Source organism: Takifugu rubripes, chromosome 14 (assembly GCF_901000725.2).
Source record: "Takifugu rubripes chromosome 14, fTakRub1.2, whole genome shotgun sequence".
Taxonomy (NCBI): Eukaryota; Metazoa; Chordata; class Actinopteri; order Tetraodontiformes; family Tetraodontidae; genus Takifugu; species Takifugu rubripes.
Genome location: NC_042298.1, coordinates 2,508,287 through 2,526,730, shown reverse-complemented (window position 1 = coordinate 2,526,730; position 18,444 = coordinate 2,508,287). Strand labels below are relative to the sequence as shown.

Below are 18,444 nucleotides of genomic sequence, written 5' to 3'. Positions count from 1 at the left end.
CATGACAGGCAGAAACTGAGGCTAATACAGGCTTATTATCTCTGGGTGCACAAAGGAGAGAAGCCGTAATCTTTTACTCGAGCATTGCCAGTGCAAAAGACAGCTTCGTCGTCATAGCAACTGATGTCCATTTTTATCCTTCTTCTGACAGATCGAGGAGGTGGGACTCCAAAAATAAAAAATAAAAAAAATCCAAAGATACCAGAGTCAGTAAAAACTGTGGTTCTTATACATTGTCAGTATCCCTTCAAATCCTATTTTGCAACAATGATATTTAATGAAGCTAATATTGTATGCAGTGATTTAGAAAATGTAATTTATAAAAGCTACACTGGTACAACTGATTGTAAAAGTGTGGCATTATGATTCGCCGGTTTGAGTGAAAGCAGACTCACAGATTATTACATGACACGGGCTATCGTCGCGTTTCTGCTTCGGAAAGTAAACACCATTTCCCAGAAGTCTTTGCAAATGACGTATTACCCAAAATGTCAGCTGCCTAGCAGTTTACACGCCGGGTTTTTACGGTTCTTTTTCTCTTTACATTTTTTGTTTAATTCTTTTGCCGTGGCACAAGCGCACCATGACTCTGTTAACATGACGGTGTAACATTTTTAATTCGATATCGATTTGTAGCTGGCATGCTAAATAGCTAGCTAACACGAGTTACTGTTTATCCTTCACCCCGTGAGAGGGACATGACATCTGTTTTCTTAACCATGTCGCTTTTTTTAGTGAAAGGGTTGTGCGAAACGCATGCAAAGCGAGTCTTCCAACTGAAAATCCACAGGAGAAAAATGCACGACTCTAGCATGGTCTACACACTGATCAGACATCGCTGGAGGAAAAGGTTACCTGTGGTGTCCAGCCGCCGGATGATCAGCACACAGACCAAGGTGACAACCCCGCAGAGCTTTGCAGCGTTGTTTAAAAGATACATCACACATTTCTTTAACATTTGGTCGCATTTGGGGTAGAAAATGGGGGCGTCTTTGTCCTTTGAACTATTTTTTCCAGATAAGCACTTCAGTCACATGCAAAAGTAAAACAAACATTAAAATAACAAATTCATTTCCATCCATTCTTATTTTTTTAAGGAATCCATCGACCTCTCTAAGTTTCCTGTGGACAAAATCAGGAATTTTTCCATTATTGCACACATTGACCACGGGAAAAGCACTCTGGCAGACAGACTGTTGGAAATGACAGGTGTGTTTTCATCCTTGTTCATATCACACTTTCAAAATAACATCATTCAGAAGTAAAAGGAGGCGTAAACAAGTATGTGCATATAACATCTAGATCACTATTTTGTGATAGATTGTTAGATTATGATTCTCCTATGTTGCTAAAGTGTTTTATTAACTGCAGGAGCTATAGCAAAGACTGACAAGAACAAACAGGTGTTGGACAAGCTTCAGGTGGAGCGAGAGAGGGGGATAACCGTGAAAGCTCAGACAGCCTCGCTGTTTTACAGCCACCATGGTCAACAGTATCTGCTGAACCTCATTGATACGCCGGTAAGAATACAGTGTTTGAGTGTTTTACAGTTTGACTCTCAAAGTAAGAACCAAGGAGCATTTCCCCATGACGATGTGGCAACTGTACGTCATATTGTCCTTTTAAAGTGTTTCATTCTGGTCCTGGCAAATGTTGAATTGAAGTTTGAGGCGTATTCTCTTCTGCTGAACCCACCTCCACAACCTCCTGTGTGTAGCTTCAGTGCATTGATTAATCCCTAAACATCAATGGATCTCAAGGTTTTGGAATGTTTTAATTTTCCAGGGTCACGTGGACTTCAGTTATGAAGTATCTCGATCAATTTCTGCGTGTCAAGGTGTTCTTTTGATCGTCGATGCAAATCAGGTAGAGGCTTTTCTAAACCCGCTTGTCTCAATGAATTATTGGGAGTTGTGTGCACGCATGCTGCTGAGGTGCTCTGGGCAATATTTTGTGGGGGTTTTTTTTCAAGGGAATTCAAGCACAGACAGTGGCCAACTTCTACCTGGCTTTTGAAGCTCAGCTGGCAATCATCCCTGTCATTAACAAGGTAAAAAAAAGACCCATTACTGGTCATTTACAGTTATTCATAGCTAAATTGTGATTTCTCCCATAGATTGACCTGAGAAATGCTGATCCAGAAAGAGTGGAGTCACAGATTGAAAAGGTCTTTGATATTCCACGTGAGGAGTGCATTCGAGTGAGTTGAAGCTCTTGTTCGCTGTTTTTGTTACCCCCTGCGTCACTTCTTTTTGTCTCCATATTGAAGCCTAAACTTGTTCCAGATATCAGCCAAACTTGGAACCAATGTGGAGACGGTTCTAAAAGCAGTTGTAGACCGAATCCCCCCGTAAGAACCGTCATTTACATTTCTTAAAAATGGAGAAATTCGGCACACACAATTGGAACTAATGATCCCCCCCCCCCCCCCATCCCGTCTTTGGATCCTCAGGCCGCTGGCGTGCCCCAATGACCCCTTTAAAGCCCTGGTGTTTGACTCCTGCTTTGACCACTACAGAGGAGTGGTGACCAACGTCGCTCTGTTCGGAGGTCAGGTCAAAAAAGGGGACAGGATCGTGTCGGCCCATCACAGCAAAACCTACGAGGTCAACGAGCTGGGGCTCCTCCGACCAGATGAGCACCCAACACAGAGGCTGTAAGTGTCCATCTGCCGCCTCTGTTGCGGCTCCTACCAGCTAAAAATTAATAATAAAATTGGAAAACGCACAACAGACTTTATTTTTATTTATTTGTGGAAACACAGTCTGACTTCTGTGCTCTTTCATTGACTCATTTTGGAATTAGATGGAGCTCATATTTTTAAGGTCACTCAGGCCACAACACACTGTGAAATATTCTTGTCTAAACGAAATGATTTTATTCATTAGGTCTTTTTAAACCTATTTTTATGTGGTCTACTGCAACATGACTGTAATAGACTTTTACAAGACTGATTTTGCAGTGGTTTCACATCCGTTTTGGGCATTCTCCTGCAGTTGTCGCATGGATTTTATTTAACACAAATGCCTTTTTTAATGTCTTTTGTGCAGCTATGCAGGCCAAGTGGGCTACATAATAGCAGGGATGAAGGACGTGAAAGAGGCTCAGATTGGTGACACGCTTCACCTCCAGGATCAGCCAGTGGAAGCTCTTCCCGGCTTCAAACCTGCCAAAGCCATGGTGTTTGCTGGTTAGAGATGATCTCCTCTCACGTCAGAAAACATTGTAACGATTTGAATTTGAAAGTTCTGTTCAAGTCATCCCGTAACAGAGCACATGAAGCTCCTCCATTGTGGTGTTTCACTAGTGGGACATTAAGTGCAGTCAAAGCTTTCCGTGTAAATGAACAGTAATGTTGGAGCCCTGATGTGCACTCTGTCTTTTGTGTTTCTGGCCTTCAGGCATGTATCCAATGGACCAGTCAGAGTACCCAGGCCTCCGCAGCGCCATTGAGAGACTGACCCTGAATGACTCAAGTGTCACTGTGCAAAGAGACAGCAGTCTGGCCCTGGGAGCAGGCTGGAGGTGGGGACCAAATAGACTCGTGCAACAAACAAGCACATACGCATTAGTGACAAATCAAAAGAAAAATGCAAAGGTCCTGCTAAACCGGTCAAAACTCTTGGGGGCTTGGCTTTTTGCAGTTAGGTCGCCAAATGCAGACGAAGCAGCAAAATGGAGCATTTCTCTTTTTTGGTTTTTTTCCTCAAACTTGGGCGGTGCTCGAACGCACCGCTCAGAAAGAGTTTATCATTTTGTGTCGGCCCAGATGGTGAAAGTAGGATTCTGCCGAGTGATTTACATGACTTGGTATAAACCTGCAGTGGGAGCGCAGTGAATCTTCATCTGCTATTGAGCTTTTCCCAAATGAGTTCTTTGTAATTAAAAGCAATCTAACACTGGAGTGGCCTTCTGAACTGCCCTGTTCCCTGCAGGCTGGGCTTTCTGGGCCTTCTCCATATGGAGGTGTTCAATCAGAGGCTGGAGCAAGAACACAACGCCTCTGTTATAGTGACGGCGCCCACCGTGCCCTACAAGGCCATCCTCTCCTCAGCCAAACTCATTAAGGTAACAGCCAGACTTTCATTTCAGCCCAAAAAAAAAAAGGAAGTGAATTGAAGGAATGATAAATGGCTCTTTAGTATTATTGAGGGGATCACTGATTAAAGATAATTAACAAATGGTGACAAATTTAGCCAGATTTGTTTCTCTAATCCTGTTGGCAGAAATGTAACATTTAATCTGGTTTTAATTAAGTGTAATCAAGTCCAGTTTGTAAACACAAGGGTGGCGACTTTAATTGAAACATTTTCACTTTCAAAATAAATGCTTTGCCTTTGTCCCCATGTCTCTTTGCAGGAACATGGCAGTGAAGAGATCACCATTGTAAACCCCGCTCAGTTCCCAGATAGAGGGGTTGTGTCTGAGTATTTGGAGCCAGTGGTACTGGGAACCATTCTGACTCCAGATTCCTATACTGGAAAGATTATGAGCCTGTGTCTGGTAAGAGAAGCGCGATGTGAAGGACAAGCTGTTGTCAGAATGCTGTTTAGGTTCAATTCTCATGGCGCTTTGTATTTTACATATTCAATAATTACATTTTGTTGCCTATATTTTTTTTCTGTTGGTCTGGAGCCAAAGAGAAGCCAGACAAGAACACTGGTCACAGCCTGTTTATTAGATAATGGCCTCTCTTCATTTCCACCCTAAATAATTGTCTTACCTGGATTGTTGAGATTGTGCTGGAGGTTAAAATGATTGTGTGTGTGTGCGTGTCGGTGTGTGTTTTGAATAGAGCCGAAGAGCCGTCCAAAAGAACATGGTGTACATAGATGACCAGCGTGTTATGATGAAGTATCTCTTCCCATTAAATGAAATTGTTGTGGATTTCTATGACCAGCTTAAGTCTCTGTCCTCTGGATACGCAAGGTAACCTTTGAGCAGCGGTTCACCTCTCACTACACATAAAGTAGAGCCAAACACACATTTCTTAGCCATGTCTGTGTTGACTTCCTTTACTACATTACAACTCTGGGCTGTTGGCCTGTGTGAGCCAATGGTTTCAGGCTAATCACTCACTCACACACACACACACACACTTCCAGATTCAGACCCAGGAATTCAAGCCCAAAATGTGTTTAAAGAAACATTGTTATTCTTCATTTTCTTTTCATCTCTGAAATCATTGGAGTTCTTGATCCTCCACAGCTTTGATTATGAGAATGCTGGCTACCAGACTGCTGAGCTGATCAAGATGGACATTCTGCTGAATGGAAACCCGGTGGAGGAACTCGCCACTGTTGTGCACAGGTAGTGTGTTTCAGAATTTTATGTTCCTTCTATTGGTTATTTTTCTGAAAATATGCACACTTTTTGACGGTTTGATTGTAAACAAACATGTAATCCTCCAATCACAGCACAAAATCTAACACTGACTGCACTGCCATTCATAGTCCATTCACCCAAAAATACAATATACTGACTGACAAAGATGGTTTTGTAGTGGTTTTTGCACAGCTGTATATGAAGTTTATATTTAACATTAATAGTTCTTTGGGTCCCTTTTGCTTTATATTTGGTTTTGACTGTATTTTGTGATGTCTGGAGATGTTCTGAACACTTTACGATGCAGCTGCACTTCTACAGTCTTTAATGACGGTTGAAAATAAGTAAACCTCTACTGCCACCTACTGCATGAGTATAAATGAAAAGGTTGTCGGTATTATCTCCTAATGTGGTAAATAGAAGACTGCGGGACTTTCCTTCCCTCATTCTCTCCCATACATAGTTGAATTACACAATCACTATAAAACATGCAACATACTAGGAATGCCGCAATACCAAACACTAGGATAAGGAAAATGACATCAGAAGGTTATTATCTAATTATCTAACAAAAAATAGTAAAACATACAGCTGAAGGGGTTTAGTGCCATCACATATTTCATAATGTTGCTAGAGGCTGGACTGATTGCAATTAAGACGTTAAGGACAGGTTTTTAGTGTGTTTTTCTACATGTACTGTGTTATAAACGTATTTGTAAATCTTCTGCTGTGAGAATTGATCACATTCCAGAACTATTTCTTAATCGATTAGTAAAGATGATGGTGAGATTTGCAATGCATGGCTGAGATGATAACTGGCTTTCTCAAAAGTACCTGCAGGACGGTTCTGATGGTATTTGTCTTTACAGGAACCGGGCGTACAGCACAGGGAAATCCATGTGTGAGCGGCTCAAAGATACCATTCCAAGACAAATGTTTGAGATCGCTGTACAAGCAGCCATTGGAAGCAAAATAATTGCAAGAGAAACGTAAGTCCGTTAACATTAAGAGGTTTCATGAATGACGCGTTCATGGTCACATGTATTATAATGTAAGTATAAATGTGTCCAGATGTATTCATTCAGTCTTCTTCTCTTTCAGGATTAAGGCATACAGAAAAAATGTTCTTGCTAAATGTGTAAGTACAAAACTGTCTGATCAACAGTGTGTTCAGGTGCATTACACACAACAGCATAAACCCTGTGTCTGTGTTGGCAGTATGGAGGCGATATAACGCGCAAGATGAAGCTTCTGAAGAAGCAGGCTGAGGGCAAAAAGAAGATGAGGCTAATCGGCAGGGTGGAAGTTCCCAAAGACGCTTTCATTAATGTTCTCAAGCGGAAAGACAAATAGATCGGCTGTCTTATTTTATGCTAATGTCATTATGATCTGCAGCTCTTCCTAAAAAAAAAAGGGTATTGTAGCTGCAGTGTGCTGTGATTTTGCTGATTCACTGTCAAAATTGCATATATTAAAAATAAGCTTTAACTTGGTTACAGTTCTTAGCATGGCAACGCTTGTGTTATTATATTTTAGTTCCACTTCAGTTATCTAAAACCTGGATTAGTGTTTGAAATATGCTAAAGAGAAATTTTAATCCTCACATACTCTTTGATTTCTTGCTAGGACAGAAAGATTAGTGGGTTTGAAAAATTGAATATTTCAATTTTCATCTTTTGTCATTACGCATTAATTGTATACACATTAAATTTGGATAGCTAATGTAATAATTGTACTTACCAAATCAAAATAAATGTATTTGGTGAGCTTCCAGCTTGTAAATAAATTAAAATCTTTCAAGATTTAGATTCTCTTGTCAAAGAGGTTTTCCTTAATCCGTTTCACCAGCAGATGACAGCAGAAGTTAAACGCATCAATTCAGAGCGGAATTCCTTTTAAAAATATATGTTTTTATATTAATCTTACAATGTTCATTTTACTGTTTTCTTTTGACCAGGAGGTGGTATATGATATATGACGTATTCAAGCAATTATTCAAAACTTCCCCAACATTCGGTAAAAATAAAGGATATTTTAATTAGTGATGGCTCGTGTTACAAAATTATAAATAGGCTGTGACGCATGTCATATACGTTTGTAATAGTGCAGTAGAAAGGAGATTTCCCCTTTATGTGCATGACCTTTGACCAGTCGTGAAACGCCAAAGGCGTATGTGAGTGTTTTTGGTCCTTCCTTCCATCCGTAGTTGCAACGCGGAAGTAATATGAATGATCAGAGCGTTTGTGTTTTTCATATTAATTGCAGCCATATATATAATTTCAAAAGCGGCTTTCTGATTTGCAGGTCATTAGGTCATAGGTCATTTTACGTTCTGACCCTCTACTGTAAATCTTGGGACTCATCTTGCTAGCATAGCAGCTTCACTTAATTGCATCGATTATAGTCATCCGGCAAAATGAAAGTCCGCACGTCTGTTTTTGCAACACTCATTTTAATGTCAGAAGTGATTGGTATTGCTCTTTTTCTTCGAGGGTTTTTCCCTGTGCCTATCAAGTCTTCCCTGGCGTCCAAGAATAGCCTGTCGGATCTCCCAGCAGAGCCGCTCTCAGGTGAGCTCGAACCATCACCTGCTCTCACGTTTGTTAACATCACCACTGTAATCTGTCACCCACAAAAACAGCAGCACATCAGTTAATTCAAGACTCAATTCAAGACTGTCACCCGCTAACATCCACAAAATCGTTGCTTTATTTACAGGAAGTTCCCCGAACACAACTCGCCTCCCCCATCCACTTTTTAAAAGGGTGGTCATCATGCTGGTGGACGCCCTACGAGATGACTTCTTATTTGGGCCAAATGGTGGCACGTTTATGCCTTACACCAGGCATGTGGTGGAAAGAAGCTCATCCTACAGCTTTGTGGCCAAAGCCAGACCTCCAACTGTAACAATGCCAAGAATCAAGGTAAGTTGGGTGCACTGGCACAGACCTGCACACGTTACACTAGTTTATAATATTTTCTAAGGCTATTATCTGTCAGGACTGCCTGGTTTGGGATTTCCTGTTTGTGGCAAGTTGTGATTGCTTGTTTTATAGTTAAGTATATATAAGTGATTAGCCAGAATGTTGCATACATTTTGTTATATCTCAATAATGATATTTAATATGAAAGTTTTCAACCTACAGCTGTGTTAGGAGTTGATGACAATGGTCACAATAAGATACTTGGTTATAAGTGATGTTGCTTGTGATCTGCCAAGAAAAGCCAAGAAAGAATTACTGTAATTATTGTTTGTCCGTGTACGTGATGCACTTGAAGCCTGGGGGCGGAAGCCGTCACATTCTTTTTTTGTGATAGATAGATTTTATGAAGATGGTGTTTGGCTGGAAAGTGTGGCTGATCCATCAATGCTGTTGCCGGGCAGTGCCGAGGAAATGGTGGTTATATGACGCTTGGTAAAGTGTTGGGAGGCAGGTGCTGATAGATAAATAGACTCCTACTTTTGTTTTCAGCAATTGGTCAGAAATCTAAATGTGGTCAGGAAGGAGAACCAGATTTTCTCACCAGTGAGGCCCACAAAAACACGCCTTGTTTGAAAGAGTTGATGAGGAGTGGAAATCTGGCAGTCTGCCTGAATCTTCTCTCATGTCTTCTCAGTTTGCATTATTTACGTTGTATTGCTTGTGTTCACCTTGAAACAGTGACAGGTTTTCCAGGATGTGTGTAGTGGCATGTTTGCATGCCTGGGCTGATCAGTATATGATCATACTTATTAATCCTTTTCATTTCAAACAATGAAATGACATAAAATTAGCATGACGTCTCTAAAGCAGTGCAGCTAGAACAGCTCCACTCTTCCAGATATGGGCTGAATTAGGCTGTCTTGAGGTGGAGCGGGTCAGCGGTGGAGTGGAGGAGGGGCGGAAGGATAAAGCTGAAAGTGATTGGACAGAAGCAGATGTTCCGCTATAATCCAAGAGAAGGCTGATGGTGATGGAGGAAAGGGTTTTAAGCCTCCTTTGGAAAACGGTGCTGGACCTGAAGCTTTTCAAAGGATTAATGTTTGGACTTTGAAAATAAATCCACTTGATTAATAAGTTAACAGCATCTGGGGGAATCTAGGAATCAAAAATGTCACCTCATTGGGTATCTAGATGTTTATTTTTAATATGAGAGCATTTACCATAGATACTATACTGGCTTCAGAGAGGTCACTCGGTTTTTAGAGAGCTTAAAAATCCGTCGTAGATCCATTTTCTACTAAATCATCTAAATCAAAAAAATGTTAAATGCATTCAATAAAATGCTAGATGAATTTGATTGCCTATATACAAATACAGAAGTGTTATTGAAGATGAAATTATGAGAAAACAAGAATGAAATTAACTGTGCTACTTTTGCTGGCTTCTAAATTCAGCATTATGCCCAGTAGATGGCGGTAGAGACCAAGCCTGTTAGTATCGGCCTGCTGTCGCAGCACTGCACCCAGGTAGTCTGCATGACACTGCTAACTAAAATTACATCAAGGTGAAGCGTTTATAAATCTGTAATCTGTCCAGCCTGAATAATACATTTGCCGTGTTTGATGAGGCCATAAGCCTCTCGTACTTTCATAGCCATTGTTTTGCGTTTGATATCGAGGTTCATGTCTGTGCATTGGAGTGGTGGGGGAACAAGATCCCATCATAAGTTAAGTTACAACACCAGCAGTTCACTTAAGGATACACACAGCCACGATGTTCAGATAATGTCGCGTGCCAGTGTTTATAATATGATGATTCAGGAGTCAGCTTTAAATTTCGGCATCTGGAGATATGATCATGCATGATTTACCTTGGACCATGCACATATGATTCAAGATGGCTATTTTCTTTGGTAGGAGAAATATTTCTGTGTTCACAATTCATCAACTTGCAATGGGAATGTATTTATCTGGTTTCACTGTATTTTTTTGACTGACATAAAATCTAAACCACAGCAATAGGTAATGTTTTTAGGAAGCATCCATCCTTTCTCCACTGAAGGAAGGAAAGATGTGATGAAGAACAGCATATAAGATGTTGCAACGTGGAAAATAATCATTTTAAACAGCTTCACCACATGTTGCTAATCATGTGGACTTGCATACTTGCTGCAGCAGTCACCAACCCTGGGACAGTTGTGGGTTCAGTACCTTTGCTTTAGGCACTCCAACACTGCTGCTGTTCATATTGACACGCTGAGGTGGAAGATGGATGGCACCAAAAGTTATGTTTAAAACATTAAATACAGTGAATTGGGTCCCTTGGCAGCTACTTTTCACCCAGTAAAGGCTGATCACCTCTGATCGTGTCCTGGACTTTCAGCATCCTACAAGATCTCAGGCTGAGCCGCAGGCCTTATGAAGGGAGTTTCCTGCCAGCATTGGTAACCTCAAGTCTCCTTCATAAGGCCTTTGTACTTCTCCCTCGACAATGGTTTGGGTTTTTTTGTCCATCGTGTGCAAGCCAGCATTGTTTATTTTAATAGATGATGAAATCGGCTGAAATGCTATTTCATAAATATCAACCTACATTATCCGGCTTACATCAGTGGCCACAAGATTGTTGTTGTTGCGGATGTGGGAGTTAGCTTGGCCGCCACCAGTGCTTCATCCCTCAGAAAGAGAAAATGTTTTTATATAATCCTCATCTTTAAATATTCGGGATTGTGCAAACAGTGTACTGTGCTGGTCTTAACAATTAAAAATGACAGCTATTGCTGAACAGACGATGACAGAGTTGTGTTCCTCCCCAGGCTTTAACCACCGGTAGCATCCCGGGCTTCATAGATGTGGTCATGAACCTGAATTCTCCTGCTCTGCTGGAGGACAACCTCATTTGGCAGGCCAAAACAGCAGAGAAGAGGATCATCTTCTATGGAGACGACACCTGGGTGCGCCTTTTCCCCAAACACTTCATGGAATACGATGGAACCACCTCGTTCTTTGTTTCGGACTACACCGAGGTGGGTTGAAGGACTGGCGGAGTGGGTGAAAGCACACTCGGTATCAATTAAATGTCACGGATCATTGAATATCAAATAGAGCGCCAATACTAGCACTTTATTTTCTAATTTCTATTAAACATGCTGACTTAATTAACCTCACTATCCTTAAGAGTCAACAAATTTAACTCAAAGTGGCACTGTCTCTCTCTCGCCCTTCAAATCAAAGGGCTTTATTGCCATTAAAAACAATGGTTTGTGTAGCTCAGTCTGTTGGGAACTGGGCTGAGAAGTGGAGGCAATACATGGAAGGTGTTCTGGTAGCAGTGAAAGGTTCCAGAGCACCTTCAGAGCACTGCCAAGGTACCCTTGAGCAAGGTACCCACCCCACAAATGCTCATATAGGGCCCTGCGGTGAACTGGCAGCTCTTCCAGAGGTGGAAAGGGATGAAGTGGTTAAGAAGACGAGAGGCGAGAAAATAACAGCTTCAAATAATGCAGAAAAACATAAAATTAAATATAGGACAAAATGTTGCTGGTTTATTTTGTAGCTTGTTTAACTTTGTTCCATTCTCATGTTCTTGTCCACCATTACACAAATATATACTTTGATTTTCCTTAGAAGACCATAAGATTGATTGTCCAATATTGTTTTATAATGCATTAACCGTTTACTACATCGTGCACTAGTGAATAAAAAGGGCAAAGCCTCCTTCTTACCACAGGGCTTCCTTCCAACAGAGGAATGTATTTGTGGCAGCCCTCCACAATCTCAGAAATGGACTCACCTATTACATAGATTGTGCTGTTCTCTGCAATGTTCTGCGCATGTATGTGTGGAGCAGTTGGTGCTTGACGTACGGGTGATTTGCATTAAAGAGAAGGAAGGCAGCTGATCCAGCAGGGTGTCACAGAGGTGAGATCACCAGAACTGCTCATCAGACACCTCTGTATTCCATAAGCCCCAAACCCATAATGGTACCAGACACAATCTGCTCTTGTTTAAACTAGGATATTTGTGGCGCTTATTCCTGAACCCTCCATGGGAGAAATGTTTGCTTGAGGACAAAGACAACATATCAGTCCCTTCTTGTCAGACACGTCTTGTCATGGCTCTGGGAAAAGCTCCTTTCAGATTAGTTTCTGTTTGCTTCCTGCCAAGATTTCAAACTGCAGCAGCTGTAATTGGTTATCCGCTGAACTCTTGTGCATCAGTAAATATCCACTTTTTTTGTTTTTTACGCCTCACTCCCCGCGTAGGTTGACAACAACGTGACACGGCATTTGGACAGCACCCTGAAGAGAGACGACTGGGACATTCTGATCCTTCACTACCTCGGCCTCGACCACATCGGCCACATCAGCGGGCCGTACAGTTCGCTCATCCAGCCCAAGCTGATGGAGATGGACGACGTCCTGAAGAAGATTCACGGGGCCCTCATTTCGAAGGTCAGCCATTTTCCCTACAATCTCTGGTCACCTACAGGTTATAAGTCCGTACATCATCTTTAGCGTCTCTAGAGCTTCTCCTAGTTGTAGTATTTTGAGGTTTGCTTCATTAACCTCACTATTTCATTTGTTGAATGAATCTAATTATTCATACATATAGAAGACTTAAAAAATCCCCAAAGATGAGAAATTTCTGTTTAGTGTGTGAACATTCACGTGTTGTCATTGAGGGATTGGCGTCACAGCGAGGAAGCCGCCCTCAGCAGGTGCTCTGAGTATTGGTCCCTGACACCTCTTGTGCCATACCTGTTAATGTTAGTTATTATAATGAGTGTTTGCTCAGACGCAGCTGTAGCGCTACAGTACTGCACGTTGAAAGACTTTACTGTGTGTCAGTATAGCGTCGGCTCTGCTTCTGTTTGTCTGGTTGTCTGAAGTGATGAGCTGAATTCTTCATAGGCAGCCTAGTCAAATATGAAGTATTATACCATTCTCATGATGAAAAGGTGCATTTAGGTTTTACTTTCTCAGTGCTGAGCACTTAAATCACATTGCAAGTACGCACGAGGCACTTCTGCCTGAAAATGTTGGCATTTTATTATTTTTGAAATATATTTCAAGCACTCCAGCAATTTTAGATTAGGTTATTGTCACAGCCTCACCTCCGTGTCTGTCTGCTGCATTATTTATGCATGCAAAACAAAGATAAATGCAGCCAGCGTTTGAGTGGCTGTTGAAAACCTGCTGAAACAGATGCTGCTGCTGCCGCTGCTTCAGCTCCACTCACCACAGATAGCAAAGATTAGAAAAAACTAATTACAATCTGTAAATGGAATGAGTATCAATATCTTGCGTTATTTTTTTACATAATGATCGTTTGAGTTAATACAGAACTGAGCTTTTCAAACATTTATGTTTGTGTCTTGTGTTCTTTTTTTTCTTATGTTATATTAGCCAGCGTCATTGTTTGCTAACTGAGTGAATAATTCATGCTGCTCTATCAGGGAATTTAAGTACTATTAGCATATGATGGTTATTTAATTACAGATCATTTAGGGCAGTGATAATATTATCTGTTACAGCAGCTTTAGAGATTTTAATCCACTTGTGCCTTTTTTTAATCCTTACATTTAGTCTCTAATCAAAGCATAGCTCTTTTGTCGAGCTCTCAGTTGTGCAGCACTTAACTGAGCAGATCTGTGTGGAAATAGAGAGGCCATATTTAATTACATTTCATGAAGTTGTTAGTCTTCATCAGGTTTATTTCTAAAGTGCTTTAAAAACAACATTAAACATTTGCTAATCCAATTTGAAATCACTGTCCACCTATTGGCTTCAAATATTGCACCAAAGGGCCCAAGTCAACAAGGGGGATTCACAAGAGCTGCTAGGACCAAACACCATCACATCCTTCTTCTTCAGTGGCATACTTTCTCAAGAACCCAGGGGCAGCAGATATGGTGAGAGAGGGGACCTAAAATTGAGCCCTGTGGAGCCCCATAACAGTCCAGCTGAGTGGAACCCAGGACCACACACATACAGTAGTTGTGTCTGTCACACAGGAACTGAACCAATGCAGGAGCTAGCAACAAATGCTCCCTGGTTGCTGCAACCGAGCCACTAAGATATTGTGGTCAACAGTATCAAAACCTCCAGTTACATCCAGCAGGGCAAGAATCACATAGTTTCTAGAGTCATTTACCAGCAGGACGTCTTCAAAAACCCTTAATAAAGCTGGCTCTCTGCAATGTGGACTGGAAGACCTTCAAGACGTCAGAATCATCCTGAATCATCCAGGTTTCTTCAGCATGGGTTGTACCACAGCACGTATAAAGCTTCCGGGGATTTGAAAAGATTTGGCAGTTGCTGTCGTCCGACCTCTTTAACAGTACCCTGGTAGCCAACAGTCCTGAAGCTTTTGCTAGGAACCCTGCACCCTGCCTGTCTTCCACCTCTGTTCAGTTTTGCGGCTCTCCTGTCTGTCTCCTGTCACGCACTGGAAATCTAGGCCACGGGAGTCGAAGAAATCCCTCAGAGTCTTATTAGATCCTGTCTCGTTGGGCTTTTTGGTGACAACTGTGCATTGTGGGTAATGGCGGGCTCCTGTGTTCTCCCTGTGAGGCTTCTGAGTCAAATCTGTTTAGAAACTCTGCAACAACAGCCGCAGCCTGACCTAAAAATAAACGCAGCTCAGCAGGGGTCCGCACAACTTATCAGCTTTTACCCAAGTCAAGTAGGTTTACACCAATCAGCAAATGATTTTGGTATGTTGGGGGGAGTCACACCCAAACCTGGAGTTTCACAACTGCCAGTGGTTTTCAGGTCATCACATACTAAATCCTGTTCTTAGACCAGGGAAGAGGGAAATAAGACGACAATGTCCCTCAAAGTTCCCGCTGTAATGTGAGGAAATTGGCCTTTTTAGTGAGCTCATTTTCAGGGCCGAGACGAGCTGTACTGGCGTAGTAGACGGCTGCAACAGCCTCTATTAAACATGATAGGTGAGACAGACCCTGCAGGCTCCCTCACACCATTGTAATAATGAGGATCACGCAGCATCAGAATTCTCTTCTGAGTTTTTGCAATTTAAGGTTTTCTGGCTGCAGTTGCTGTTTAAAGTCCAAAAGTCAAACTTGGCCTTCAGAGTAGCATGAAATCTGTACATGTAAGAGACGCATATACAGCAGTTATTCTGACAGTTTGGTCTTCTCTATTATATTCTTCTTCTGCTCTTATTATTCTGTCTAGTTTAGCTTTGCAGCGCCTCCTCTTCTTATTGTTGTACAGTTTATGCTAGTAGTGGATGGATGAGGGATGAAAGAATGATACGATTCTGCAAATTAATATTAAAATGCCATCCTAGCAGTAAAGAGGATTCAACAACGCCTGTAGTAATGTTTGTAAATCAGCCCCCGCCACCAGGTTCTCAAAGGGCTCTGCTGCTGGTTAATTGAAGGTAGTTGTCAATATAGTTAAAAGGGAGTCACTTAGGAAATTAAAGTCTGCCTCAACTCATGATTCAGTTTCTCTTTATCGACTTCACGGTATTTCTAGGACCCAAATCACGAGAAATACGAGAACCATCCACTGGTTTGTTCTGGGATGCATCAGGAACACGGTGGAGCGCCCCTGACCCAAGAGGGGTCCAGAGCATCCAGAGCTCTTTCAGAAACACAGGTTGAGGCTTAAATAGACGTCTGCACCATCTCTGTGAGGGCACAAAACATGTTGCCAGCCGCCCACTGGACTGGAAGGAGAGGTGTGATGAACATCAGGGGAAGGTGATCCAGAATTCTCCTCTGTTCTTGACGTTCTTTCAGTGCTGCAGCAGTTCATTTTCAACGACACCGTCTATCTTTTTTTTTCTGTATTCTGGCATTCTGAAGTTATTGAGTCCATCAAATGTCTTTGGAGTTTTCAAAACAGAGTCCCAAAGGCCAAATCCATTATAGTTTAAGCTCCATTCTAATTTAGATTTTAGACATGTCAGGACTGTACACAGGACTTCTGCAGCTAATTCTGCTGTCGTTAGGAGCATTTATTTTGTCCATTACACTATATGAGCTACAATTTAAGTCTGGAATCACCTTTGGCTTTAAGGTTTGTGCACCAATTTGCAGTCTACGGGATGAAGCTCCATTTACCTGCGTGTAATCTCCTCTCAGGAGGCAGAGGGATCTTTACCCTACCTGCTGGTGCTGTGTGGGGACCACGGCATGTCAGAGACCGGCAGCCATGGAGGCTCATCCGAGCCAGAAGTCAATACGCCCCTCGTGCTCATAAGCCCAGCCTTCAAAAGAAAAGGTAAAATGGCAGCTCGCATTGACTGATTTGTCATTGAATTAAACTGAAATCCAACAAAAAACAAAACGATATTAATTGTAACCATGACTTTAAAGATTGCCTACAGAACATTGAATATAAATGGTTGTTTAAATGTAGGATTTATAATAGAACATGAACGTAGTTTAGTTGTAACTTTTTTATTTATTGTGAGGTGGAGGAATGGTGTTAACATAAATGACACCCGAGAACACCCTATTTTAACATCGCTGTCTGTCGCTGAGCCCAAGAAGTGTTAACCTGATAATTGTTTCTTTCTATTTCTGCGCTACTCTTTCCACTTCTTTTATTCACAGATCATTCATGTAAATGAAGCGTTCACAATCTAGTCAAGCTCTTATTGTGGGTCTTGAGTTTATGCTCCATTGCTGTTACTCATCTGTAAATGAAAATAAATCCACTAAGAAAAATTAAGAATGTTTTAGTTTAAAAAAAAAAAAAAAAACATAACTGAGTAACGTGTAAAAACTGTCCTCCGCTAAACAGATTTCTGCTTTTGCAAAGGTCTTAACCACCACATTCTCTGGCTTTTTCTCCACTCGCTGGCTCCTGCCACACACCGGTTCCCCCGGCTCTCCACTTCTCAGTGTTTGTCACCAGCTTTTATTTTGGGGTGGTGTGATTTTTGCTCGCTTCCATGTTTCCCTTTAAGAAGCTGCTGCATCATTTGACGGACAGCCCGGAAGCTTGATTGTGTATTTTCCATCTGTATGTCCTACCTGCCCCCCATCTACCATCTCCCCCAGCACCCCGGCTTGTTTAATGGATCCTTTTCCCACATATACTTCAGTAGCCAACATCTTTAAACTGTGATTTGCTGAAGCTCAGGAACTGACTGACTCAACTGTCTCAAATATAAAGCAGTTATATGTAATATGAGCTCATCTTACTTGGACTATAAGCTCTTCATGACCTTTAGATGAGAAAGGATGTGATGAGGAAGAGGAGGATGAGTGTAGTGACTAATGATGTCGTAGCCAAACATGGATTCCACCTGTGTAATTTGCAACGGTACACACTGTAGCAAACATAAGTAATCTCAGTCAGGACCCCAGGGGTCATTCCTCAGGCAAAACCAGAACCAAATGATGCAGAATGATTCTCAAACACCGATGAAGCTGGTTCATTAACCTTTTGGGTCTTCAAGTTGGATGGAAGTGTGTATGGAACTATTTATAGCATCGTAAAGTCTTTCACAGCACTTGTGAAAGCGATATTGCTGTCACATTTACACAGGCATATCTTGAGGGGTTTTGACAGTGCTGCGTTTGGAAGGGTTTGGGTTAGCACCTTAATTACTGCAGCTAAAGCCACCACAGTCAGTGCTCACAAATGCCTTTTCCTCAATACCTGTGGGCTTTATACAGTAATGCCCTTGTCTCTTAGCAGGTTCACCTTTTGTTGTAAATAAAATGGCTTTTTCCTGAGCTCTATTTGATGTAGTTCATAGTTTGGTGACATGACCCTGTCCTCCATCTGCAGCAATGTTGGTTTTTGGGTGACATGTCCCAGCTCAGTGTGGTTCATTATCATAATTTAATTTCAGACGCTCTCTGTAGGCAGTGAAATGTCAACAGGTCAATACATTAAATAAAAAGTCTATTTCTAACTAGATAAGCTCTAATATTATAAGAAAAACACGCCTCAGCCCCTTATCTTTCTGGATTATGTGTCTACAACACTTTTTTATACAGATCCACAGATAAATACATAATTCCAAAGGTTGTTTATTGTGTTTTATACTTAAAAATAACCAATAGAAGGAACATAAAATTCTGAGCACAACAGTGGCGAGTTCCTCCACTGGGTTTCCATTCAGCAGAATGTCCATCTTGATCAGCTCAGCAGTCTGGTAGCCAGCATTCTCATAATCAAAGCTGCGGAGGATCAAGAACTCCAATG

At 41.6% G+C, this 18,444-nt stretch overlaps 2 protein-coding genes across 2 annotated transcripts in view; both read left to right on the top strand.

Annotated features, from left to right (window-relative positions):
* The first annotated feature begins 473 nt into the window (after positions 1-473).
* Positions 474-6,818, top strand: guf1 (GTP binding elongation factor GUF1). The gene is made up of 17 exons (XM_003970135.3): positions 474-896; positions 1,098-1,209; positions 1,372-1,520; positions 1,786-1,866; positions 1,973-2,050; positions 2,117-2,200; positions 2,286-2,350; positions 2,453-2,656; positions 3,051-3,190; positions 3,402-3,525; positions 3,936-4,068; positions 4,360-4,503; positions 4,796-4,929; positions 5,209-5,310; positions 6,195-6,314; positions 6,427-6,463; positions 6,544-6,818. Exons 1-17 carry the CDS (start codon positions 699-701, stop codon positions 6,676-6,678), a joined length of 2,040 nt encoding a protein of 679 aa, XP_003970184.3. The 5' UTR covers positions 474-698; the 3' UTR covers positions 6,679-6,818.
* Positions 6,819-7,523: 705 nt separating this feature from the next.
* pigg (phosphatidylinositol glycan anchor biosynthesis class G (EMM blood group)) overlaps positions 7,524-18,444 on the top strand; it is a 32,021-nt gene continuing 21,100 nt past the window's right edge. Inside the window, exons 1-5 of the mRNA XM_011610407.2 lie at positions 7,524-7,895; positions 8,044-8,249; positions 11,062-11,271; positions 12,511-12,699; positions 16,365-16,503. Coding sequence (XP_011608709.2) covers positions 7,742-7,895; positions 8,044-8,249; positions 11,062-11,271; positions 12,511-12,699; positions 16,365-16,503 — 898 coding nt within the window. The 5' untranslated portion in view covers positions 7,524-7,741. The remainder of the gene's footprint in view (positions 7,896-8,043; positions 8,250-11,061; positions 11,272-12,510; positions 12,700-16,364; positions 16,504-18,444) is intronic.